We start from the raw sequence: 26,903 nt of genomic DNA on the forward strand, positions 1-26,903 counted from the left end.
TAGGGCTGAGGAGTCCACACACCCCACACCCAGTAGTGTCTGTCCTCTGGTTCCTTCCACATAGACTTAAAGTGAATTTAGAGACTGTCAGGAAGGGTCTATGTACTGTACTCTCCCCTTTGTTAGCTGGTGGTCTGTCTTTCACCTGGCCCTGGATCACAGTTGAGGTTAGGACAGGATTTAACCTTTGGGTCCTGGATAATTTGTCTTCTCTGGATTGCCTTTTAACCCTAAGGGTTCAGTGGCCATGGCTACTTTGTGTCCTGCCCTTACTGAATACCTACCTCCTCTGGGAGTGCTAGAGGGCCACAGCTGGGTTCCTACCTCATACATTCCTGCTGGCTTTGCTGTCTGGAGGGAGGGACCACTAGAGAAATGTTCTGGAGTCCTCTCTGAATACTTGACTATTCTTCCTTATCTCCCTCAGCAAGTTAGTATTTTATTTAATTGATTTTAATTTTTAACTACTTGAACATTACAATTCCTTTTTGGTGCTGGGATCAAACCCAGGACCTTGTACATGCTAGGCATGAGCTCTTCCAAGCTATAGCTTTACCTATGAACATTTATTACTAACTTGTGGCTCTGTCAACCAGACCCAGTTTGGTTCAGGTTCTAGTTACTGTAAGAAACTGGTCTTTGGCTCAGGGTGGCCTCATTTTCTCCCCTTTCTAGTATATCTGAAAGAACAGTTTCCATTTTTTTGGTATAGTCTTCTAACTTGCCTTGCCTTTCTGTTTTTCTCTTGTTAGATCTCATGTTGCAGTGACCATCAGTGCAAATGGCTTCCAGCTCCTGTGAACACTTTCTCCACCCAGACCCTGATCTTGGATCTCAGTGCTTGTCTGGGCACCGTGGATGCTGTTCGCTATGCCTGGACCACATGGCCCTGTGAATATAAACAGTGCGCCGTTTACCACACCAGCTCTGTCTTGCCAGCTCCTCCCTTCACTGCTCGCATTACACACAGGGGGATCTAAGGACATCATTTAAATGATGACTGCTATCATTCTTAAGGGCAATGGGATAGACGCCTTAGATACCTCATTGAATAGCTCCCAGCTAGCATATGGCTGCTCCTGTATTCTGACATAAGCACTGGCTGGCAGACACTTGAAATGCTCATCTCTGTCCCCTAGTTAGCCAAAGCCTCTGTGCCAGTCTAATTCTGAACACTGGGCCTTGTTAGCATTCACTTCCTGGGTATTAGTGGGAGTGAAATGCCCTATTTTTGCCCTTCATCCAGAACTGTGGACTCTCAGAGCAGCAAGAGACTTAAAGGCTGTGGAGGCTGGTGCTTTGTGTACTCTTTGCAACCCCCTGAAAATGGCTATGGAAGTTTCCATGTGTTTCCTTCTGTGGTGCTGAAGTACTTCTCTCATCAAACCTTACCACACCATGACACGTCTTTCAGATCACCTTAGAGAGACCATGTGTTTGTATCCCCAGTAAGCTCTCAAAACTGTTTTCAGCCCAAGTCTTACTCCAAAGGGAATCTTTGCATATTGCTAAGTGCTAAGGAGTGGCCTTAAGGAATAGAGGGCCCAAGGCATGTTCTCAGGCAAAGGGTGGGGTAACCACAGGCACAGGAACAGGAAGTCGATGCGCTTGGGGCAAATACATCCTTAAATGTAAGTCTTAGGTTCCTGAGGTAAAAGTTCAATGAAGGCTAATTCCCACTGAAGGAAGAAGTTAGGCTGAAAGGAAAGTTACAGGATATACTTAGAGCAACAGTGCAGGTGAGCCAAAGGGCAGGATGCAGTTTACCACTTGGTTAAAGACAGCTGCCAGCTCTGAAAAGTGCACCGACTAGAAATTGGAAGTCCAGCATGGTGGCACACACTAGTCCCAGCACTCAGGCAGCAGAGGGGAGCTGGCTGCAGAATGAGTTCTAGGACACCAGTTCTCTAGAGAAACACTCTCTTGACCCTCCCCCACAAGAAAAGAAATTGGGGATAAAAGTAAATAATTAGTGCTGTGTCCACATATCCAGTCAAATTGTTAGGGACAGACTTACACCGTGCCCTTGAAACATGGGAAAGGAATATAACTGCCACCTGTGCATAGCTCTTTTGTTCTTGATGTGAGAAAGTGGGCACTGAAGCAATGAGGATTTCTTACTATTCTCTGGAGCTCTGGGGCATTAGAAACAGCAAGAGAGATGTGTCAGGAGTTTATTTGGTTAAAAACAAAGAAAGAAACCAAAACCCAAAACCTGTACATTCTGCAGAGGCCTTTGACCTCTGAGGTGTCTAGCCTGCATTTAATTTCTAATGCTCTCTCTGCACCTGGCCCTGTGAGAACACAAATCTAGTAATCATCAGCTCCTGAGAAAATGTAAAATCTACTGCCTGTCATGCGAAGCCCTGCTGTTAGTTATGCTGAACAAGAGAATAAGAACCCCAAGCCCAAGGTCCTCTCACACCCAATAATTGGTACATATAGTGCATACGTGTCATGTGGTACATGTAATGAAATCATGTATGAGTCAAATTTTTAGTGGTTGAATAGTTTAAAACATTGTGTAGGGACTGTGTATTTCTCCAAATGGAGAGAATTTTTAACTATTTGAAAATTAATCACTGACTAGCAAGAGGGTAAGAAGCAGCCTTGAATCATCCCTGAAGGAGAAACACTGCTGTGCTGAACTTTGGTCTGGCTTATTCTGTTTCCTTATAGCATATGTAAATACACATACTATAGTTGAAAGCAACCTTTCCATGTCTGATGTGTTTTAGTAGGATGCGAACTTTCTCAAATTATTTTACTTTGAAAAGATGTAGGTGTTGACTCTTTATTTTTTTAACCCACTCCCAAGACTATATAGCTCTGGCTGTCCTGGAACTCACTATGTGGACCAGGCTGACCTTGAACTCTGCTTCCTCTACCTCCAAAGTACTCAGATTAATGGCATGGGCCACTGCATCCAGCAACTCCATAAATGTATAGAGTTTGTGGTTCAAAAGCTGTGAAGCTGTGAAACTCCACTGGATTGTACATCAGTGTACCACATTACTTGGCTGTTCACAGCTGCACATCCACCTGAATGGAAGAGAATGGCACTACAAATCGGTCATGGTTTTGTGTCAGTTTACTAGAGCACACTCCTTTTACCTTATAAAAATATCGGCCCTACAACCTGAATAAAAGATAAACTAAAAGTTTCATTTTAGGCGAGACCTAAAGGTGTTGCATACCTTTAATCTAAGCAATGGAAAGGTAGATAGATCTGTGAGTTCAAAGCCAGCTAAGACTAGAAATGAGAACCTGTTTCCAAAGCCATTTTTTACAAGCCCTCCCATCCCTACCCCAACCTTTAATGGAGTATGTAGGGTCCAAAAAGTCCAACTGTGTCAAAGTAAAGTGACAATGAGTCTATATGGAGGAAGGGGACTGACCCTCAAATATGTCAAAGCTGAACGTGTTAACATCGGATGAAAGTGCATTCTTTAATAAGGAATTGCGTAAAGATGATTATCTCTTCAAAAGAGGTGCAAAGTTTGACAAGAAAGATAAATAAATATGAGAGTTCCTAGTTTGGAATGAGCAGAGAACTTGTTCTATTGATACTGACAAGAAAATAGAGCTGGGGCCTGGGTTGCAGGGCCTGGTGGTCTGATATTCCTAACTAGGATGGCGGAAATGGTATTTTTAGCATCATGTATGTCACGAATCAGCAGCTGCCATAGACTCAATATGCTACTCCTAAGCCCTCTGTGATGTTATACTTACAGCTTTAGAGAGGAGAGTAGGTCAAAATGGCTCTGCATAGAATTAGGTCCGTTAAAAAAGGGACACAAGAACTCCCTCTCACCGTGCAGTCATAGCAAGACAGCTATCTAAGAACCAGGGGGCATGCTATCACCAGACATCTTTGACTTCCTGGGCTCCCAATTCTGAGAGATAAATTCGCTGTCTATAAGCTACCTAGGTTATTGTGTTTTGTTATAGCAGTCCAATAGACTAAGTGTCTTTATAAGACTTAAGTTCATCTCAGAGAGCGCTAAACAAAAATGATCATATCCTCACTATAAAAAGATACAAGTAACTAGAACAGCCAAGATATATTTATTACTAAAAATAAAAGCAACTGAGGATTACCCTGGGACGCAATGTCAGCTCAGGAACATCCATGACGAAATGTGTATCTTCCCTGATTCTCAGCTGGTGCCTTCTTCCAGAGTGAGTTTTAGTTTACAACTCATAATGAGGACAAGGAAGCGGGCTCCATCCCTTTCCTGTTCAGTCTGAAGACTGAATTGGGCTACACTGGGATGGAGACTTGAGGTGCTGCAGGTCAGTGTCAACCAAGGGTTCATGTGTCAGGAACTCGGGCTGGTAAGACGACACGAAGGCTTCATGCTGAAGCTCAGGCAGGTCCAGGGAGCCTGGAATAAACAATTCTTTAATTGAACTGTTGTCTGGGAGTCTCAGGCCTGTTTTGCTGGGATGCATACACAGCCTCTTAATTCCTTACACTTGTAAAAGCCGACCCTATATTTTGCCCTTGGTTGGTAAAATAAGCCAACAGCTATTTACAAAAAACCAAACAAAAAAACAACTGTGGTGATTTGTCATAGACACAAATCCTGCATGACCCTAATATTGCTGAGCCCCCGATCACTTTCCACTTATGAGAAATAGTTCAGATACCACAGGCAGGACCAAAGCCGCCACTGAGCTTTGACTTTACCGTAAGTCAAACCCTCCCAGTTTCCAGGCAGTCTCACTTAAGCTGCAGAAGGAGGCATTGAAGTTTCTCAGCAATGCTCTGTGTACTCACATGGGAGCCCCGGCTGGCTTCAGATCTCCCTTACTCCAGCCTATGGCTGACTCAGTTACTACCCAGCAATGTGTGATGAGGATACAGGAGGCTGAAGATGGTCAGTTCTGCAAGGCAAAGATACCTGGCAGAATGGAATCCTCATGGTCATCATCAAACGTCTGTGTCGGAAAGGCTTCAAGGCTCATAGCTGCATCATTCTCTGGCAGCTCCTGAGAGAGCTGCCCCTTCCTGGGTTTGCACGCATCGAATTTCACCCACTGGTAACTGTGAACCAAAGGACATCATTCTTGACAGCTGTTTGTTAGTCCCTATCAAAGGGATCAAGTTATTACTATTCTTTTAATTAGGTCTTCTCTGCTATATACCCGAGATACATCAGCTAAGAAAAAGCCCAAACTTGAGCAGGCAAGCCTCCAGTGATAGGCAACAGTGTTCCACAGTACACACAGAAAATGGCGTAAGTTGGGCAGCCTTAACTTGAGAATTCAAAATACTCCAAAACATTCTTAGCAACCATGAAAAGCCAAAGATTCGAAATTCTATCCCTCATAGGACGGTCAGTGAGAATGAAACTACACTAAAACTACTGTATTAAAAACTACGTCCAGGGTGTATGTGTGATGTGTACATCTAGACTTCTTGTAACTCTTCTCTGAAGACCAGGCTGGCCCTGAATTCAGAGATCCACCTGCCTCTGCCTCCTGAGTGGGAATTAATGTATGCACCATCGTGCTCGGGCCACCATATACAGTATTTAACAACTCCTAATCAATAAGCCGCAGCTAAAGCACGTCTCATCTCAAGTGTTCTGGGTAAGGAGTGATCAGCCTACGTGCAGCACAGCAGCTCACCTGATGGGCCAGTGCTGTAGCACCGGGGTTCAGAGGCAAGCACACCTTTGACACAGCAACACACATGCCAACCAAGGCAGCAACTGTCAGATTTGGGTGCTTGCTGGTTGGCGAGGGAGTGCCTACCAATGCCAACAGCTTTGTGCACACTTACTTGACGCAGTTCTGAGCTTCTGGACAACTCTGAATCAGGTTGTGGATGGTTGGATGAGAAAACCCAAAGAAGTCGGCGCCACATGAAAGTGGGTTAGGCATCAGTTTCCCCCTACGTGAGAAAGAGAAAGCATTCATGTAAGAGTTTAGGAGGAGATGAAGGCAGGCTTGAGATCGGAACGGTGGCATAAACAGAAGCTACCCTTAAGCTTTCTTATTCTACCAGGAGGCTAGAAAGTAAGGAGTCAGAAGGATGCAGCTTAGGGTTCTATAAAGCAGATCCGCAGGCGCTGAGAGAAAAGGTCTCAACTGTACCAATGGTGATTCGTTAGTGTGTCCCCAGGCTGGTGGCCAACTCACGTTGCGGCACTGATGGCCCTGAGCAGTTCTTCGTAACAGGCATCTGCAGAGGAGCCAACGATGGTATTCCGGGGGTCATCTTCAGGAACGATTTCAAACTGAAGTGACAGAGGGACAGTCGGGTCAATTTGCATGGGAAGAGAAGCAGAGTTAGTTACATGACTCCTATAAATAGTCCCAGCCTCTCGAGCTGAAGCTGCTGCACAACAAGCCAGCAGATGGGCACCAGTGTTCCTTAAAATGCTGTAAAAACCCACATTCGAGGAAACAGAAAACCCCACGACCCCTGGTTCTCCACGTCTCGGTTGACTTTTGGCCAGCGGTCAGCACCGAACTTGCTCCGTACCTTTCTTCCCGCTTACAGCCCAAATACAAATACACATGGTACTTTAAGGAAATGAGACACATTGTTCTATATTATCCTCTCTTTCTCTAGGAAACACAAGAGTACTTAGAAATACTCTGGGCCAAAGGACACTTTATCAATTTACAAACAGCAGTGTATTTGTTTTTCTTTATCTTTGCCAATAATGGACAGTAACAAAGTTACTCCACGTGGGGAAAAATTCAAGTTGAATTTTTATCATAAATCATATTAATACATAAGAATAGAATCATGTGAATTTTCATTAAGATTCTACTGAGACCTTGACTGGATATGAACTGTACTTAGAGATTTTGAGAATACGGTACACTGCATAATGCTGTTTCCCTATCGGCGTCCTTTCTGTGGAGCACGGCTGTGTGTGTGGCTGAGATGTCGATCACCAGCTCCACCTCCCAGAGCTCCAACAGTGATGCAGTATCCCAGAGGCAGGCGTGGGTCCTCCTCCTCACCAAGGCCCTTACCTTGCTTCCAGCTCAGGTTTCTTGACTGGTAGCTTTATCAGAAAGTGAGCCGAGCAAGTCTGAAACTGCTGTTTTTGCCTGAGGACCCTTGTATCTTAAGGTGAAGCAACAGTATACCAAGTAATCTTTCCTGTGTTGTACAAATGGTGGTGACTTGAGCATCTCAGAGGGTGTCAGAATAAGAAACACAGCTAAGAAGCCAAGGAGAAAGGAGGCTCTCAAAACAGAGAGGCAAAACAGAAGGAAGGAAAACATGATCCTAGCGCACTGAGTACCTGAGGCTGTACACCGCCATCCTTGATCTGACAGGTATATAGGCACTTCTGGTCTGGGCACTTCATGCTGGCGTACACTCGAGTGCTGCAGTAGCCCACAGGATAGATGGCATTCTCATCATGGAAGCCGGGTCGGTTGGTGATGATCTAGAAGAGATTTCCCGACCTGGAACTGAGGGTACTTAAGGCTTTAGAGTCACTTTGGGGCTAACAAAGAGTGGCACATCAAACAGAAGGTGTTGGCTGTGAGCAGAGAGACTGACCTGGTTTGGTAGGGACAGAGGTTTTCTGGGTTGGTATGGATCAACAAGGGGGTACTGCCAGTGGGAAGAGGGAAGGCCCATCCTCACCCCGCCCGACAGTTCTCATTAACCTGGCCACATGCTGGTCTCACTCACCTCCCCCAGGCTATATACTGTCAGACCCCCTAGTCCGATGGGGAACACAGGCTGTCCTGAGGGATCCAGGGCAATGGGCCGGACCAGCTTGCGAGCACCTCCCTCCATTTTCTTTCTCTTGGATGTTTTCTTCAGCACTGAAACAAAAATCTGGGGTCACCCATTTAGGTCCCTTCCAGTGCCCAGGGGAGGGGAAGTTTACACATGAATTGTAAAGGCAGACAGCTAATCTTGATTTATACAGATGCTTTTTATGATGGGATTTTATACCATAAGCCCAACGGAAGCTGAGAAAATGGTATGTTAATGCATGTGATACACCCAACTTGACGATTATCATGGCAACAGAGTACACTGTGGAGTGTCAAGTGTCTCCACGAATGTGGGTCTGTCCAGGACCTGTGGCTTCATGCATATCACTGGCCTAAGAAAAGAACAAAACCGAAAGTCCGAGTTTTACTGAGTGCACCTTGCTTTTATAACATTGTAAAGGAAAGAAAAATCACTACGTTGAACCACTCGCTGTAGGTGAGGTTCACGAAATAGCCTTCTGGGCCTTTCCTCCAAAGCCCAAGTGTCTAACTTGCCTACAAACCAGTTTTAATATGATGCTAAAAAAATCTTACACTTTTAAGTTCTCTTTAGCTGTGCGAACAGGAATCCCTGTGCTAGCACTGTGTTCAGAAGGCTGCCTTGCCCTTTCCCCTGCCCCTAGGAAAGTCTGCAGTGAATGCAGTCCAGAGAGCACAGGGCAGAGGCCTCGGCCTGCTTATCCTCATCTGTCAGGTCTAATCAGATCTCTGCAAAGCAGCTCCAGTAGGACACTTGCTTCTCAGGGGACTTCAGGGAACACTATGAAACACAGTAGCCACTTTTTACTCAGAACCGTCCAGTTCCACCAGGCCTTTGCCGTCAGTAGAGCCACCGAGGCAACCGCTACACCATCTTCTTAAGATACCTTCCAGTTTGCTGTTCTCTTTGCCCTTTTCTTTCTTCTCCTTCTTGGATTTCTTCGCAAATGGTTCCTCGGCCCCAGTGCTGGGCCCGGCTCCCTGGATGGTTCCCACAGAGCTGGTGACACCATAAGCCAGGGGCAAACTGGAGCTGTGGGAAGGAGCGGCAGCCTGTGGTTCCCCTTCAGTTAGAGCATGGATCTGGAGGAGCTTCTTCAGCAAGTATCTGAGGTTGGAAAGGGATGGGAGGACAGGCATGAAGTTCTGTTTTCCTCTCAATTCACTTTACTTGTGTACTGGCCATTACGGGCGGGCGGGCTTAAGTACAAAGATCATCACACTCAGACAATGAGGTTCTTATTGGAGACTGGAGACAATGCAGCCCCGCAGGACAATCAGCACTTGAAGAAGTCAAGGCAATGGCTGGAGCTTCTCTTGCACCTGCAGGGATCTTCTACCCTTAGGGTGGAAGGCCTGAGGTGTGAAGGGTATTTATTTACAGGGATAGAATTAGAGGTGTCCATATACCCACTGTGGGTTTGCACAGGGAAGAACAGACCGAATATTTGTATAATGAGAAAGACTGGTCCCCACCCCTCTCGGTTTTCATAACTGGGACGTTATTTGGATGGGAAATAGCACCCAGGTTCAGAGTTTCTCTGTACTGCCTCAGTGATCAGGGGGCTGTGTAGTATACTCGAATCCAGAGGAGAAAAAAGTCAGTCAGCCTAATAGTATCAGTCCACATCCACCACCACCACCACCACCACTGATGATGATGATGACGACGAGGACAATGACAACAGCAACACGAAGCTGGCTCACCTTCTTTCCTCCTTTGCTTTAAGGAATTTTTCCTCAAGACGAGCAATTTCATCACAAACAGCAGCATTCTCCTTTAAGGAAGGAAGGGGAAAAAAAAAGGACCGTGCTCACATAAAATGAATCGATGGACCAAGGCTCCTTTCTGGTGACAAGATCTATATCTCAAACGAAAAGGACCCTCTGCAATGCAGTATAAGGGGGAGCGCTGGGGTTGGGGATTTAGCTCAGTGGTAGAGTGCTTGCCTAGGAAGCACAAGGCCCTGGGTTCGGTCCCCAGCTCCAAAAAAAAGAACCAAAAAAAAAAAAAAAAGGGGGGGGGGGAGCGCCATTCTACTCTGCACACACTACTAATGCGCCCGTCCGACCAGGGCAGGCTCTGGCTCAGCAGGCAAAGGCACCTGCTAGGCAAGCCTGGTAACTTGAATTTGAGCCCCAGAACCTGTTGTGGGAGGGGAAAAGTGAATGGCGGTTTCCTGATAACTTCTACATGCGCTTGGCGGTACTCGTACATTCATAATAATCAAAAGAAACTTAAAAAAAAAATCTGTAGGGAAAAGTGTTTGGGTTCTACTCCAGGCTGGGTAATTGCAGGGATACCTCTGGATGAACAGGGGCTCTCTTAACGCTTATGCCAGAACAATGGGGTACACCAGGACTTGTATACTTGGGGCCAATCAAGGAGTGTGGCCACTCCAATTAGTGTGGCCTTTGGCAAAGAAAGGATATACTATGTGGACTTAATTCACGCTGCTACAAAATTCTTTCTTTTTCATCTCCACTCCAGAGTTCTAAGGGCTATTCATGCCCACAGCCTTGACCTTGCAAAGATAATCTGACTCAAGAGTGTCTTACAGAACAATTCCTTAGGGGAGGGGGGTAAGGGAGGAAAACAAGTTCTGTGTGTAAAATTCTTAATTGATCATTTATTTGAATATACCCAAGTATCATCATTCTTTATTGATGACTCAGTCTACTTGAAACCAATTCTGAAGGAAATGCCTATTTGGCTGTTCCACAGGTAGAACCTCAAATTCGTGTTCAAAGCACCCTTTGGTTTCATAAGGTCTAAATGAAACCGACACCCTTAAATGCCAAATTTTAAGCATCAGGCAGCTTGGACGTGAGAGAACAATAGAGAAGGGTAAACAAGGTGTTGGCCTTTGATTCACTCATATTTCCCCAACACATTTACACGTGTTTAATGTTTTAGGAACAACATATTTAAAGTCCAAACTTTTCCTGATACACCTACAAAGATCTAATATGTTTAGGGAAATTTTGTAGGAAGAATAGTTAAATCTCCTGGTTCTGACGTGAGGGCATTTGGACCGTATACCTATTTCCAAGCACTGAGGTGACTCTGGTTAAGCAAGAATAGTCTAGTTATTAGGCTATTATCAGATTTACTAGACCCTAATAATTCTTGGCTGGTAAAGAAGTTCATTCATTAAATCTTAAATCCCTACAATTAAAGCAGGAAGTGGCAATACATCTTTGCAGCAGGTTTTGTATCCTGCTTCCTCCCGTGAGTTTCATTTCCAGTTTTGGGTGGACCGAAGGCAGAAACACCTAGAAACCTCTTCAAAGGGAGCGACACCCGGGACATTTTTGAAATATTCCGGTGCCTGTTTACGAAAGCGTCAGCCACGGCGTTAGGGCTGGGTGTACTTAGGAAATAGGCTGTGTGGAGTAAACAATAAACTGGAATCAGGGTATCTAAGTTGGAGTTAGGGCAAATCATCCCTCTGGGTTTCACTTCGGTGTGCTCGCCTTAAAAGACACTTAACTACTTAGCTTCTCTCCGAAACGAAACCTAGCAAAAAGGTAATGACTAAAGTTTGCTGGAGGAGCACTTTTCAGTCCTCATTTACAGAGGATAGACAGGACTAGAGGGGTAACTTATACAAGGATATGTGACTAATATCTATTAACTAATAACTAACGCTGGACTAATACTCTTTCTCTGAGAGAGTTGAGGTGGGGTAAACAGTCCCTAGGGTGGGAGCGGCCAAACCCAGACTCACAAACACCGTGGCCTTAGCTGCTCTGCGCAGCCGCAGGTACTTCAACCGGTACTTCTCATTCTGGTTCTTCTTCGGGAGCCTTTTCATCCTGGCCTTGCTGGACAGCGGGGTGCGCGGCTCGGAAGCCAGGCCGCTCAACACGCTCATGTTCCGGACTTCGGGTTGCGGAGGGGATGGAGCGGAGGCAGAAGCAGATGGCGATCCCAGGAACTTCCGTATCTTTTCCCCAAGGAAGACCCACCGGAAGTTGCGCGAAAGCACTGCCACGTGTAACTTCCGGGTTTGGAAGTTAGGAGGTTCGGACCTGGCGGCGGGCTGGGAGGACGGGTGTGGCTCAGGGCTGCAAGGAGCTGGAGCCGGAAAGAACCGGTCCTACCCGGCTGTTAGCCTGCTTAGTAGCAGAAGAGCAGAAAGTCCTTATCCAGATGCTCCCACCTCAGCGCGCTCAGGCAGGTGCCCTCAGGGGAGTGCGCGTCCACATCTGCTCTCCCGGGTTACTCAGATCAGGAGGCCTTCCTGGGTTCTTAGCAGACTTAAATACTAATGCGGGAACTCAGCTTTCCATATATGCTAATGGCGCAAAGTGTTTCTTAGGCTGTGAACTTCGGGGATAGAAAAACAAGACCTTGATTGCTCTAAAGCTTCGCATCTAGTTAGCAAACGGTTTTAATAAAATGATAGCACAAGGTCGGCGTTCAGTGGTTTTGAAATGAAACCAAGAGTGCTTAAAGTACACATTCCTCCTCCTATTATTATTATTATTATTATTATTATTACTACTACAGTTTGTTTGTTTTTTTGGTTTTTCGAGGCAGGATTTTTCTGTGTGGCCGGGGCTATCCTGGAACTTGCTCTGTATACCTGGCTGACCGCTAACTCACAGAGATTCTCCTGCTTCTGCTTGCCAAGTGTGGGATTAATGGCGTGTGCCGCCATTCCTTGGCTCTACCTCCTATTTTTTTTTTTTTTTTAATAGTTTATGCTTTATAACTAAGGTCATCTGAAGGACGAGCAAATCTTTAAGGTGCGAGATTGCCCTAGACTGGACAATAGGTTTACATTCTTTGACTGGGCCTTTTGTTCGCATTTTGTTGTTTTCTTGCTCCCAAAACAAAGTAAGTAATGAGATGAGTGTGATTTCCAAACTAGGGTACTCATACAAAAGATAATTATTGTTAAATTCTCAAAATCTAGACGTTTACGGTTGTACACGAAAGTTAAGAAGGATATTACATAATTAACACGTTCACTGAATTACTAGAGAAAAATCTCATACCAATAAAGACAACTTAGAATTCAGTAAGTGACCCAGGTATTTAATCTCTGGAAAGTGTAAAAACAGTTGCAGTCTTGACAACATGCAACACAGAGAAAAACCTTGCAGATAATCTTCTATAGCTGCCCATGAAACAAGCTACTTTTTTTTTGAGCTTGCCTGGGTCGTAATGATGCAATTCCAGGGTACCATTGCCTTCACAAATGTTCCTAAGGCAGTCCTGTAGATTTATTTCGTTTTGGAAGCCGTTAGAATTGTGACATCTTATAAAATACACCATCTTTAAAAATAATGTACTGGAACCATGGCTTGGGATCTGAAAGCATTCATAGTAATCAAAAATGGCTTTATTCTTAATAAAGAACCCATTACTTTGAGCTGCCTGATTTGCTGTGTAGCTGTGTTTTGTTCTCATAGACTTTGAGAGCTTTCTGACTTTGTATTATTCATCTTTTTCATGTGTCATGTCTGCGAGGGGGAAAGTCCCAGCCTCTTTTAGTCTGCAAGCTGTTTTAGCCAATAGATGTCAGTGGAATATTCACAAACACATTTATTATTTCTTCTTAATTTGAGACTTTTTTCTTTTACAGTTAAGGCACTTTTCTTGCAAGTTTTACAAAGAAGAAGGTATTATTTATTTGTTGGCTTTGGAAGACTGGGTTCCTACAGGCCTCAAACTCTCTGTGTAGAGGAAGATGACCCTGAACTCCAGATCCTCCTGTTTCTACCTCCCAAATGCTGGGACTACAGGCATAGGCAACCATGTCCAGCTTGGGGAATTTGTTTTTTTAAATCCATGGGCTATGGTCCAACTCAGTGGCAAAGCACTTATATAGTAGGTGGAAAGCCCTGGATTTGATTTCTAGCACTCCAAAATGAATGGATGGATGGATGAATGAGAAACAGAGACCCCAAGTTCAGTTCCCAGAAACCACATCCTGTAGCTCACAACTATTTGTAATTCCAGCTCTAGGGGATCTAACACGGGTACTTGCACCCATATGTGTACACACCTGTCACCTATTATAGTCACATAACAAACATTTGAAAAAACAAACCCATTTGAACCTGTTCATGTTAAACTTTTGATTTCTATCATCAGACCAAACAATAATAACAACAACACAACACTGCCCCCTCAAAAAACAAACAGACAAAAAAACCAAAAACCACCAAGACACCCATAATGCTACCCTGTTAGTTATCGCCTCCGTCTTGTAAGCAGAATTTAACTGTTTTGTGATTGTTTCAGCTATGGCCATATCATCTTTTACACAATCATTTCTATGTTGTTTGACTTTTTTGGACAGTACATGGAACACATCTTTGTGGTCAAGTCTTTTGACATTGACTACCTAAAGGAGCTTGCGTGTTCCAGAATATGTCATGCTCCTGACCAACTTGCTCTTTTACTAATCATGAAGGTCAGTGCCTGGGACACAACTGTTAGAAGACTCGATTCAGGGAGGAAGACGATAAATCGGCAACAACCATCTAGGGAAGGAGGAAGAAAATAGGAAGAATTGGGGAAGGAACTACTCCTGGGCACCCTAAAGTGGAAATAGTTGTTGGTACAGTAAGGACAGAAGTGGGCACCCGGGAGGCAGAGACTGCATGTCCAAATACTCAGCCTCCTGAGAAGTATGGCTGCTACAAGGAGCTGATTACAGTGAAGGCCGTGAGCAGGTATGATGGAGTTGTCTTCTAGCTCCTTGTCTTGTGAAAGGGAGAATTCGGTTTAGAAACAGAGTTTTGCACGGAGTTTATTTATCAATGCAAGCACGCCAAAGAGGGATTGAAGTGGGCTGTCCAAGGGTGTGTCGAGGAGGACAGTAGTCCAGAGAGTTCTATGTTGTGGATTTGAAAGAAGTTAGAGGTGAGCAGCATCTTCGTGTAGTTATATGACTTGTTTTTTTTTCTCCCAACTCATGGTGGGTCAGATTTCTTTTTTATGGTATTCCCATGATCCTCTAGGAAGAGCCACGGCAGGGTTGGATGGGAGAGCCAGAGACAGGTGGAGGTGAAGGAGGAGGGGAAGGAGGAGGATATGGTGGCAGAGGTGGTTGTCAGAACCACAATGCTATGATGAAGGCGAGGACAGAGATCCTTTGCTAGTGAACACGTGGGGTGGAGTGCCCTGGTGTCTTTGTTTTTGACATAGCAGGAACTAATTATCTGTAACTTCAAGAATGTCTAACTGCAAAGACACGTTCTAGTAGTCAGGAGACACAGCTACAAAGTTACAGTGGTGGCTTGTTTGTTTGTTTGTTTGTTGGTTGGTTGGTTTTGGTTCCCTTGTATCTAATTTTTTCTTGAGACTTTCCACAGTGCCATGACTCATCTCATGACCATCAGTTAAGAAGCTTATATCATTTCATAGTATGGCCATTTAATTTTAAAATCCAAAGCGGGGGACAGAGCTTTAAAGCAGCCTGTTGAGTTGTACAAATAGGAACAGGGCTTGGGCTGTCTTCTAGGACTCCGTTCTCCTTCACCCACTGCTCATGTTCTTCTTTCACCTAGTGGGGAAGCAAGAGGAGAGACTGAAGTAGTGGGTGTGTAGATCACAAAAGGGCTTCTGTACTCACTGAACAATTGGACTTCTATTAGTGACATGAGACTTTTGTTAATGCCATCGGCGAGCATCTATAAGCTCTTGGTTTGCTTTAGATAAATTTACATGGATTTGTCAGAAGCAGTATGGCTTTTCTACTACCTATACGAAGAGGGATCTAAAAACGGCTTGTGTAATAAAAAATTCTCTCAAGAAATACATAATGTATAGTTTAAAAATATTTATTAAGAGTCACCATGGTATTGGGGGTAGAGCACTGTCTTTTGAATCAGAGCAAAGCTTTGACAGTTAGATGCAAGGAGGGAGCCGTGAACGGTGAATTACAGAAGTGGATCAATATGACTTTCACGTTCATCTTGCTTAATACTTTTTTATTTGTTTACTTTGTTTTGTATATGGCGATCAGGGGCTAGCCTTGGAGAATCAGTTCTCCCTTTTCACCATTTGGGTCCCAGGCATTGAAATCAGGTCTAACCCACTGGCCTTCACTAGTTGGCTGTCAGTGAACGTGTAGTATCCCTTGGACTATTAAGAACATACCTAGACTCATTAAGACTTTAGAAGGGCTTCATAGGCTATAATATGAGCCCTCATGGAAAAGAATCCTCAGTTAATATCATAAAAAACGTAACTGACTTACAGAGTCAACTCGTGGCCTTTGCCTCTGTCCTATGTTCCAAGAGCAGATTACAAGTTAAAGCCATCACTATTTCTTGTCTCATTAGCAGGCCATGGGGTGCTTGGCAAGGCTGAAAATGTCCACAAAGCAGGATGGGCAGGCCAAATCAAAGTGTTTCAGGGGGTCATATCCTTATTAATCTCTTACTAAGTTGCTCTGCCTGCCCATTGTGCAGAGGCAAGCATGACTTCTAGAGTGGGTGGGTCTTGTGAGAATTTCCTTCCATAAATGGCCTTCAGAATTGTTCTGTGTTCAATGTTTGCACTTTGCTTCAACTTGATCGTTTAGCGTTTACTGTCCTCAGAATTCTCTAGACTGATTTTTCAGCTCTTTGACTCTTCACTTTCAGACTTCACCTTGAACTTCCATGCATTGATTTTTATCTTCTTATAAATACAGGATATTTCAGTTAAGTCTAATCTTAACAATTTAATGCAGACATCATTATTATTTTTCTTTTACTCTACATAGCTTGTGAAGAAGGAGACTTACTTTCTATAAAACTTATCTCTTATGCCTCTTTTTTTTTTAAACTATGGGTGTTCATCATACGTATGTTGGGTGAGATGTTTAGGTTTTGAGGGTTCTAAGCCAGCCAATAAGGTCATAAAATCGACCACTGTGTCAATGTTGTGTTTCTGGGTGGTTGTATCCTTCAACACACATAAGACACTCAGCCAGCTAAAAGAGATGAGCTCAGAGATATTAGCTCGGAGGAAAAGAAGGATCACATTGAGGTCATTGATGGGGCACCCTAGCATCTTTCTACTGAGGAGATCAAAAGCTGGGAGCATCTCGTAGATGGAGAGGAGTCGTTTGTCCCACCGGCACAGCCGCGTGAGGTTGTATATTATCACTGGGACCAGTACGGTGTATATTGCTACACTGGAGACACTCACAATCTGGAATACAGACAGGGAGGTCAGCCTGCATGTGATCAGCTCTGGCACGTGGGTCTCCTCATGGAGTAGGCCTGTCTTGATGGAGCAGCTGAATTCTTCCTGAAAGAAGACGTCTAAATGGAAGTGGCCAAGGTACAGGTAAGTGGCTGAGGTGAAGAGGAGTAAAAGGGCGTTCCTCAGGAGGTAGGTGGCCACTAGCCAATGGGAGCGCTGCTTGCATGCCAGGTACCGCTCTAGCAAGGGAAATTCAAAGTACCGTTCCTTCCGGGCCCTGGGCAGGGGAAGAAAGAAGGCATTGTTAGGGAGGACCATGTAGAACCACACCTAAAAGCCACGTGGAAAAGCAGCAAGTCTGTGTATCTAGCACATTAATTTTTTTAAACCTTTATTTTAATTTTGTGTGCATGGATGCTTAGTCTGTATGTATGTTTTGCACTGAATGCATACAGTGCCCACAGAAGCCACAAGAAGGCATTGGAGGCGTTGGAGATACAGATGTTGTGGGTAGCCACGTGAGCATTAAGAATCTCATCCGGGGGGTTGGGGATTTAGCTCAGTGGTAGAGCGCTTGCCTAGGAAGCGCAAGGCCCTGGGTTCGGTCCCCAGCTCCGAAAAAAAAAGAACAAAAAAAAAAAAAAAAAAAAAAAAGAATCTCATCCGGTCCTCTGCAAGAACAGCCAGTGCTTTTAACTGCTGATCCGTCTCTGTAGCTCCAAACACGATATTCTTAGTATTGGGGAAAATCTGTACTCTTTTCCTGATCACATCCACAATTCTTCCACCAGAGGAGGTGTGAGTACCCCTCAGTTCTCCAAACATTCAATGCAGTGTCTTAAACCCATGGATGACCAATGCATTATGAATGGTCATAATCCCAAAGAGTTTCTGCCCAGCAAGGTTAAATGAAGTTCAAACCTGAAGTAGGGCTTGCAAAGCAATGAGCTTATGGTTGGTAATGTAAACAATGGAGTTCCGTGTTCTGAATGTGATTTTGAGGCCAGTTCATTCATTTCATGCTGATTAATATGTCAACAACTCATTGTTGAGAATCATGCTGGCAAGGTACAGGTAAGCTTGTCTCTGCTTTGAGGGGCAGGGCAGATAAGAGATACCATATTCAATAAAATTAATACTTATTGCTAATGTACATAAGCCATAGTAGTTGTGAATATTAGGAGATGGAGTAACAGTGTAAGTTAGAGGGTTCAAAAACCATGATAGAGAATACTGGCTTAAATCTGGGCTCCAAAGTGGTAGAGGGGAACACTTTTTTTTTCTTTTTTTTCGGAGCTGGGGACCGAACCCAGGGCCTTGTGCTTGCTAGGCAAGCGCTCTACCACTGAGCTAAATCCCCAACCCGAGGGGAACACTTTTTATAGGGGACACAGCATGTACAAAAGATGACTGCAAATCTTAGTTCAATACACCTCTCACTGGTGCCTGCTGCCCGTGTCATACTCATTTAAAACCGTACCATCCTTATCTCTTAGCTTTCCAGCTCCCTTCCCTCTGTTACTTTTGCTTCCTTTGTACTGCTTGTCATCTACTAAAACGTGTTAGTGGATTTTGTACCTACCTCGTACTGGTAGGTACAGCCTTGTTGCCTTTTCTCCCTGTCCTGAACACACACACACACACACACACACACACACACACACACACACACACACACACACACGAGAGAGAGAGAGAGAGAGAGAGAGAGACAGAGAGAGAGAGAGAGAGAGAGAGAGAGAGAGAGTGTGTGTGTGTGTGTGTGTGTGTGTGTGTCTGCTGTACTTATCACAGTGCCTGGTACTTAGATGGATGAATGACTAACTTCATCAATGATTTGCTCAGCGATAAGGAGGAGACTACTTAGGCACAGAAGTTTTCTGTTGTGCAGACTTCATTAAGTATTCCATATCTCAAATTCCTGGGGCCTGGGAGTGTTTCAGATTTGGGATTTGTTTTTTTTTTGTTTATTTATTTATTTTAGAATAACCGAAAGACTTTAACAATGATCCTTTTTAAAAATATTGATTTTGGAGCCCTGGGCAATTTGGAGACTAGAAATATTCAAAGTGTAACTAGAAATTTGAAAAGTAGTTGACATTGTCCTTGAGGCCTTGGACAGATATTTGAGAATTTCAACATTTTTTGCTAAGCATGAGTGGAGTTAACGTAGGTTTCTGAGCATGCAAAGTAATATTTTAGAGCTATTAATCCCTGTGGTTCAGTGTGTTCATCTGTCAGCTAGAGACAGATTCTGTTCTTTCTACAACAACGAGAAAGTTCATCCCCTCCCCTCCAAGAATGCAGGGATGAACTGAGTTCTTCACTCTCTTGAGAAGGATGGCATAGAGAAAATATCAATATGATTGTGCATGGTTATCAGCTTAGTGCTCCACAGAGTCCTTTAGAAGAAGTTGGAGGGGGCGACTCACTTCTCTAGCTCATCCCAGAAGACATGAGGGTCAGAGCTCTTCTGCCGGATCTTCAGCATGTGCTGTACCAGGCGGATGGAGCGGTTGTAAGACTTGTCCAGCTCACTGATGATGAATAACAGGTCTGAGCTGAGGGCTGGCACAGCTGCATATTGCCAGAGCAGCACTGGCAGATACATGGCCACAGCCAGGGCCAGTAGAGAGTAGGGGAGAGCCTGCAAGAAAGAGAAGGCTGAGGAGGGAGCCCAGGGTGCTGGGGCTTGAGTGACAGCTAAGTGGGGGCTTGGCTGTTCTCCTGGTTTCACTTTAGAAGAAAGAGAGTGTATATTGTTGACCACCCAAAGCTCTCTGTCCATATAATAGAGCGAAACTAGTAAAGAGACATTATGTCTCTCTGTTACCCAGGTCCATGATTTTCTGACCTATGATCTGTCTGGGGTTCCAAGGAGAAGAGAAAGAATGAAAGCAAAGGAGGGATAGAGGGTAAAAAGTGTGTGGTAGGGTAGATCTCTGCCTTCACTGCCCCAACACTGCAGACTGAGCATCTAGCCCACGATTGTGATCAGTAGTGGCCCCGACATCCTAGGGGAGAGAGAACTTTATTTCTTCTGTATATCCTGTTCCATGCCGGTCTTTTTGGACATTTCCCCAGAGATGTCGAATGTCAGTACCAGACACTCTTGGAATCCCTTGGGCGTCATTTCAGGTGTGCAGACAATGCAATGGAACTTCAGGAATGTGTAGCTCTTCTCAGCTATTCTGGTGTTTGTAAAGGTTTCCCACCACTCCCTTATGTGAAGATGGGCGTGCATGCATGGAGAATACGCAGGATGATGTGTCTGTGAGGCAAACACAGGAGATAGAAGATCTAGCTCTTGCAGCTCTCAGAGGAGCCAACTGGCTGACACCTTATATTTCTGCCATTTGGGTCAGTCACCCTTTGTTACAGTGGCCCTGGGAGAGTGTATAGGACTTTTTTTTTTTTCTCTAAGTTTCCTTATTATACTTAGGCATCCAACAGAGGGAGGCCCATTTTTTTATTCATAGTACAGTCTCTACTTGTGAAGAATGTTCAGATCTACATTTGTTGCTAGGCAGTTACTGTGCGTTATTTCATTTCATTTCCACAAGGATGCTATCGGTGGGATGCCATCATCTATTTTTACAGTGAAGGAAGCTGCAGCAGGCCCAGGTCAAGTGTCTGCACCACATCACACACTCAGCAGGGGGAAGAGTGAAGGTCTGGAGGCAGGACGGGAGGTTTAGATGCTTATTGTGCTAATGGCCACTTGACCTACAGCTTCTTCCAAACTGCTTTGTCTTTGTAGTGGCAAGTTTAGAGGAAAAGATGGAGGGCTGTGTGTGTGTGTGTGTGTGTGTGTGTGTGTCTGCCTCTGTGTTTTCTGAACTGCAAAAAAGAAAGACTGGAGTAGGGCCTTATGTAACATTACAAGCATTTTCCTCTTATTTAAGAAATAACATCTCTGGAAATAAGCCCTTCACTTCTACAGAGTATATTCCTGGGGGTGAGGAGGAGCCAAAGAACCTGGGTTCAGAGATCTTCTGGTGACACTGTTAGTCAGGTGTTTTGACCTTTTTTTTTTTTTTTTTAACATGAATCAACCCCAAAATCTGTGGACTTGTCTGTATCTTGGCCTGCTGAGCTGCCAGTGACAGAGGCTTCCTGTACTATCTCCTTCAGTTCTCTGGTTTTGCTCACTAGGATGACAAGAAGAACAAAAAGACATAATTTAAGGACAAAGCGAACAGGTGAAGAGGAGACAAGAGCAGCAGATGGTTGAGAGCTCTGCATCAGCCGCCTGACACAAGACGCTGGTGTGGGGAAAGGTGGAGGTCCAGGCAAGAACAAACTATGCGACTCAAAACCAAATAGACTCAGGAATTTGGGATATGGGTGAAACCAAACAGTGAGGGTATAAGTCGGTCTGAAACAGAACACTGAACAGTCTGTGTGACAAGCTGATCTGCAGACTTTGTGCAATGCCCAGCATTCAATCAACCGTCCTTTCCTGATGTGAGGGAAGGCTTGGAGGGTTGTCCCTGGAGAGACTAAACCATACTAAACTCTATACTCACATCCACTTCAGTCAGGAGAACTAGCCTGAGGGGTTTGAGTGATGAAGCCAGGTGAATGAGTACTTAATGGTGGGACCTGTGGCTGAGTTTGCCGAGGGCCAGTAGTCAGGCTTGATACCAGCTACATTCTCCTTAAACTAAGGACTGAAAGACTCTTCTCAGAGATAACACACAATACTGAGCTAGGACTAGATACTGATACCTGAGTTTCTTTACAATGAAGTACACAAGAGGGATCCCTTTCACCTAAATCTGCTTGTCAACAAGCCTCACTCACAGACACAAAACTTCTAATCAGAAGAAAAGGCAACTTTCAACTGCAGACTAACGTGTACACCGGAGACCAGCAGGCATTTGAAGAACCCCTGGAATGTGAAAGTCAGCTGCTTCTGTAAGGCAAAGGACACTGTGGTTAGGACAAAACGGCAACCAACAGATTGGGAAAAGATCTTTACCAATCCTACAACAGATAGAGGTCTTATATCCAAAATATACAAAGAACTCAAGAAGTTAGACCGCAGGGAGACAAATAACCCTATTAAAAATGGGGTTCAGAACTAAACAAAGAATTCACAGCTGAGGAATGCCGAATGGCTGAGAAACACCTAAAGAAATGTTCAACATCTTTAGTCATAAGGGAAATGCAAATCAAAACAACCCTGAGATTTCACCTCACACCAGTGAGAATGGCTAAGATCAAAAACTCAGGTGACAGCAGATGCTGGTGAGGATGTGGAGAAAGAGGAACACTCCTCCATTGTTGGTGGGACTGCAGACTGGTACAACCATTCTGGAAATCAGTCTGGAGGTTCCTCAGACAATTGGACATTGAACTGCCTGAGGATCCAGCTATACCTCTCTTAGGCATATACCCAAAAGATGCCCCAACATATAACAAAGACATGTGCTCCACTATGTTCATCGCAGCCTTAATTATAATAGCCAGAAGCTGGAAAGAACCCAGATGCCCTTCAACAGAGGAATGGATACAGAAAATGTGGTACATCTACACAATGGAATATTACTCAGTTATCAAAAACAATGACTTTATGAAATTCCTAGGCAAATGGTTGGAACTGGAAAATATCATCCTGAGTGAGGTAACCCAATCACAGAAAAACACACATGGTATGCACTCATTGATAAGTGGCTATTAGCCCAAATGCTTGAATTACCCTAGATGCCTAGAACAAATGAAACTCAAGACGGATGATCAAAATGTGAATGCTTCACTCCTTCTTTAAAAGGGGAACAAGAATACCCTTGGCAGGAAATAGAAAGGCAAAGATTAAAACAGACACAGAAGGAACACCCATTCAGAGCCTGCCCCACATGTGGCCCACACATATACAGCCATCCAATTAGACAAGATGGATGAAGCAAAGAAGTGCAGGCCGACAGGAGCCGGAGGTAGATCGCTCCTGAGAGACACAGCCAGAATACAGCAAATACAGAGGCGAATGCCAGCAGCAAACCACTGAACTGAGAATAGGACCCCCGTTGAAGGAATCAGAGAAAGAACTGGAAGAGCTCGAAGGGGCTCGAGACCCCTTATGAACAACAATGCCAAGCAACCAGAGATTCCAGGGACTAAGCCACTACCTAAAGACTATACATGGACTGACCCTGGACTCTGACCTCATAGGAAGCAATGAATATCCTAGTAAGAGCACCAGTGGAAGGGGAAGCCCTGGGTCCTGCTAAGACTGAACCCCCAGTGAACTAGATTGTTGGGGGGAGGGCGGCAATGGGAGGAGGATGGGGAGGGGAACACCCATAAAAAAGGGGAGGGGGAGGGATTAGGGGGATGTTTGCCCGGAAACCGGGAAAGGGAATAACACTCGAAATGTAAATAAGAAATACTCAAGTTAATAAAAAAAAAAAAAAAAAAAAAAAAAAAAAAAAGAAAGTCAGCTGCTGATAGGAATGGGCAAGGGCAGAGTGAGGTGGAAGGGAGTGTAAAGGGGTAGGGTGGAGTGCTGTGCAAGAGAGTATAGTGGTTAGCGCCCCCCCCCCCCCATCCCGCTCCCAAGCCCGGAAGCCATCTGTCAAGGGCCTCTGTCTGCTTTACCTTGTGAGGCCAGAGAGATTTCACCGTGTACTGTCCAGCCTCATCCTGTTTATAGTGAGCCAGTGAGTCCCAGCAGGAGCTGTCCACAAACACAGCCTGTCTGACACTGAAGTTGCTGGGAGAGAAGCAGCTGATCGGAGACCCTGCAAAGGGAGCAGAGCTTTGAGGCAACCTTAGTTAGGTACAGCAGAGGGATGGAAATCAGTCATTCAATAGTTTTCTGGGTGAGGGGACAAGGGGACAGGCTTATAACTTGGTAGCTTTCTGTGGAGGGAAGCCTTGCCTTCTTCCCGAGCCTCAGCTTTCTCCTGCTGTGTCAGGGGAGGACAGGTCATGATGGAGTAGGACACAGTTTGGCCCATGTTACCAATGTGCTGACTCGGTCTTTTAGGTCCGATGGGCCATTTGTCTCAGGGTTCCTTCAGACTCCCATACAGGAAGCTATCAGAGATGTCTTCAACTCAGCAGTTTGCCTGCCACCAAAAGGCTTTGATAGTCACACATCCACTCAAGAGAGAGGACAACCTTTAAAAATGTTTTTGAAATGATGATATGTGTTTGTCACACACGTGCCTGTGTCCTGACTCGCTCATGGAGGTCAGAAGATGACCTATGGAAGCTGCTTCTCTCCTTCCACCAGTTCTGTGGTTCTACCATGTGTGTACTGGGACTGACTTCAGGTGGCCAGGCTTGGCAGCAAGTGCCTTTACCTAAGGAGGCATCTTGTCAACCTTGTTTTAAGACAGAGTCTTAGGCTCTGTGGACTTAGGCTCAGTTGGACTTCAATCTTGTCATCCTTCTGCCTCAGGTTCCATTATGGTGGGATTACAGACATGTGCACCATACCCAGACTGAAAGACGGCATTTTTTTTTTTTTTTTTTTTTGGTTCTTTTTTTCGGAGCCGGGGACCGAACCCAGGGCCTTGCGCTTCCTAGGCAAGCGCTCTACCACTGAGCTAAATCCCCAACCCGAAAGACGGCATTTTTATTTTGTAAAACGCAGAGGACTAATGACTGGCTTTCTGCATGGGAAGGCAGATGGGCTTGGATGAGAGGCTCCAGCTTTTTTGTTTCTTATCAGACAGAGGCAGAGCTGGGAACCAATCCTGTTGCTACTCTTGATGTGAAGCAGCCGAGAGAGGTGGAACAGTTTATCAGGAAACGCTTCGAGCTAATGGGCACAGGCAAAAGAAAACTAGGAGCCCAGTGACTGCCACAGAGGGAACAGGCTTTCTGAGGTAACCCAGTGCTTACAGCGCTGCAAACACGCACATGTCTGTTGATGCCTAGGGCTGTGGAGAAGAAGCAGGGGCTTGTTCAGCACCTCTGAACAAGGTTGTACGAACTCGGCAAGCGGTTGGAAAAGAGTGCAGGGGAAAAAGTTTGTTCACAGGGGGCTAAGAGGAAAGGATTTCAAGTTCTGAAGAGATTACAGAGTCCCAGCCTCTATCTGTAGAAGCCAAAATAATAGTTTTATCATTATTTTGACATAAAAAATGACTACTAAGGTGACAACGAATTGTTATTTTAAACATATGTTAACATGTGGAGCGTACTCTCTCCTTCACCCTTCCCATCTCCTCTTGCTTCATCTGCTCCCCTCCTGCAATTACTTTATTTTTTGTAGTTATTCTTTATTTTAATAAATAAGTAAATCGATTTACTTTACATCCGATCACAGCCTCCCTTTCTCCCTCTCCCTCCTCCGCTCCTGGTCTCACTCTCATGCGCCCCTCCCCCCCACTATTACCCCGCCCCTTCTCTGAGAAGAGGAAGACCCCCATGGGTACCTATCCACCCTGGCACATCAAGTCCCAGGAGGACTAAGCACAGCCTCTCTCACTGAGGCCAGACAAGGAAGCCCAGATAGAGGAAGGGGATCCAAAGGCAGGCGACAAGAGTCTGAGACAGCGCTTGCCTCCCAATTGTTATGGGACCTAAATGGAGACCAAAGTGCACATCTGTTACAAATGTGTAGGAAGCCTCGGTCCAGCCCCTGCATGCTTTTTGGTCAGTGGTTTAGTCTCTGTGATCCCCCACCGGCTCAGCTTACTTGACTCTATAAAATCTTGTGGTGTCTTTGAGCCCCCTGGCTTCCTCAGTCTTTCCCCTCACTCTTCCACAAGACTCCCTGAGTCCAGCCTATTGTTTGGCTGTGGGTCTCTGCATCTGTTTCCATCAGCTGCTGGATGGAACCTCTCCGAAGAAGAAATTATTATTTATTGTTAAGACTCCCAAGTTGCAACTTTTGCAACTCTTTGGTGCTTCCGCTTCGTTGGTGCCCCATACCTAGGCAGCACCTGCCCCTTGGGAATCCAGTCCAGCCCAAAGCCAGGAAATCTTCTTAAGACAGCAGTTAGCTCGCTTTATAGCTGTTATAGGGTAAAATGAAGTCAGGTCTCTTACTGTTTGTCAGTAGCTTACCTGATGAGAACTCCTGGGCGAAAGCCAGAGACATCAGCAGCAAGGGAAAGCCCACAGTAACGAACTTGACCATCTTATCCAGCGGCAGTTCCAGACGCAGCCCTTTGAGCCGAGAGCCCCTGCGGTCAGGCAGCAGGGCATCGGAGAGCATGTACTCTGCCGCTGTGTGTGCGAGTGACATGATGCTGCTGAGTATGGGGGCTTTGGGGGAATACAGAGGACACTGCTACTCTTAGCAATCTAGGTACAGTGGGGTGATGTGACAGCTTCAGGCAGCTATGTCGCAGCACCAGCCTCACAGATCTGTGCTAGTACCAGGCAGTGGTTCTCTACATAATTGCCCAGGCTCTAAGCCAGACGCCCTGGCAATTAGAGGAGGGCATAGCCTTGATGGGTCTTTACTGGAGGAGGGTCAGGCTTTACTTGTGTCTGGTGCCAGGGTGCTTGCCTAGATTGTCTCCCAACAGACGAAGCACTGTGGCTTTATGCTGTCCTCTGATTAATACAGTATTTTCAGCAGTGGTGGAGAGAAGGAGGGCCGTGGGCTCAGCCCCTCATGTAATTGGTGTGGAATTTGGGTGGAGATTGCTCAAATGTGTCGAAGGCTCTCATTTTGTGGCTTGGGTGGGAACGGAGCCCCCAGCATTCGTCGAGGATGGTTACCTCTCTAGAGCAAGCTTTGTTCCAGTGATGTGTTTTGCTTCTTCCCTGAAACTGCCCTGTTGATGTTAATTTTCCTTCCCGACTCTAGTCTTTCAACACTATACTTACAATTTTCGGTTCAGCTCAGCCTACCCTTTCTCTGGGAAGCTGGGGGAGGGGTGACAGTGTGCTGCAGTGGAAAGAATCTTTGAAATTTGGGATCCAAGAGTGCTTATATTTCAACTGCATGATTTGTTTTCTCTTCTCTCAAGGTTCAGTCTGTTAGAAACCATGGAATTGGATATGTATCAGAGAACAGTCTTGCTAGATTGTAAAA

The 26,903-nt window shown here is 45.1% G+C and overlaps 3 protein-coding genes across 5 annotated transcripts in view; 1 reads left to right on the forward strand and 2 right to left on the reverse strand.

Annotated features, from left to right (window-relative positions):
* Siae (sialic acid acetylesterase) overlaps positions 1-2,770 on the forward strand; it is a 35,276-nt gene extending 32,506 nt beyond the window's left edge. Inside the window, 1 exon segment of one of the 2 annotated variants that reach the window (NM_001108759.1) lies at positions 753-2,770. In NM_001108759.1, coding sequence (NP_001102229.1) covers positions 753-980 — 228 coding nt within the window. In that variant the 3' untranslated portion in view covers positions 981-2,770. 2 annotated transcript variants of the gene reach the window in all.
* A 1,277-nt stretch (positions 2,771-4,047) lies between these two features.
* Tbrg1 (transforming growth factor beta regulator 1) lies at positions 4,048-11,706 on the reverse strand. The gene is made up of 9 exons (NM_001009344.2): positions 11,475-11,706; positions 9,451-9,521; positions 8,631-8,851; positions 7,673-7,809; positions 7,275-7,421; positions 6,151-6,248; positions 5,792-5,902; positions 4,908-5,050; positions 4,048-4,388 (listed from the first exon to the last, which is right to left on the reverse strand). Exons 1-9 carry the CDS (start codon positions 11,619-11,621, stop codon positions 4,243-4,245), a joined length of 1,221 nt encoding a protein of 406 aa, NP_001009344.2. The 5' UTR covers positions 11,622-11,706; the 3' UTR covers positions 4,048-4,242.
* Positions 11,707-14,503: 2,797 nt separating this feature from the next.
* On the reverse strand, positions 14,504-26,408 carry Panx3 (pannexin 3). Of its 2 annotated transcripts, XM_063265429.1 has the most exons (5): positions 25,925-26,400; positions 23,501-23,643; positions 19,333-19,547; positions 16,904-17,177; positions 14,504-15,269 (listed from the first exon to the last, which is right to left on the reverse strand). In XM_063265429.1, exons 1-5 carry the CDS (start codon positions 26,103-26,105, stop codon positions 15,120-15,122), a joined length of 963 nt encoding a protein of 320 aa, XP_063121499.1. In that variant the 5' UTR covers positions 26,106-26,400; the 3' UTR covers positions 14,504-15,119. The 2 variants fall into 2 exon arrangements, with proteins under 2 accessions (XP_063121499.1, NP_955430.1); NM_199398.2 differs by lacking the exon at positions 14,504-15,269 and having other exon boundaries at positions 15,531-17,177; positions 25,925-26,408.
* Between the last annotated feature and the right edge of the window lie 495 nt (positions 26,409-26,903).

This window comes from Rattus norvegicus, chromosome 8 (assembly GCF_036323735.1).
Source record: "Rattus norvegicus strain BN/NHsdMcwi chromosome 8, GRCr8, whole genome shotgun sequence".
In the NCBI taxonomy this organism is placed as follows: domain Eukaryota; kingdom Metazoa; phylum Chordata; class Mammalia; order Rodentia; family Muridae; genus Rattus; species Rattus norvegicus.

Bases quoted from the DNA above. Each gene is read 5' to 3' on its own strand.
- Tbrg1 (NM_001009344.2), bottom strand. From the start codon at position 11,621: ATGAGCGTGTTGAGCGGCCTGGCTTCCGAGCCGCGCACCCCGCTGTCC. The intron at 7,810-8,630 runs GTATCTTAAGAA...TTTTTGTTTCAG, and splicing joins AGAGAACAGCAAACTGGAAG to TGCTGAAGAAAACATCCAAG. The intron at 5,051-5,791 runs GTAAGTGTGCAC...TTTGGTTCACAG, and splicing joins GAAGCTCAGAACTGCGTCAA to TTACCAGTGGGTGAAATTCG.
- Panx3 (NM_199398.2), bottom strand. From the start codon at position 26,105: ATGTCACTCGCACACACAGCGGCAGAGTACATGCTCTCCGATGCCCTG. The intron at 23,644-25,924 runs GTAAGCTACTGA...CTCCCTTTGCAG, and splicing joins CGCCCAGGAGTTCTCATCAG to GGTCTCCGATCAGCTGCTTC. The intron at 17,178-19,332 runs GTGAGTCGCCCC...TCCCCTGCCCAG, and splicing joins TTCTGGGATGAGCTAGAGAA to GGCCCGGAAGGAACGGTACT.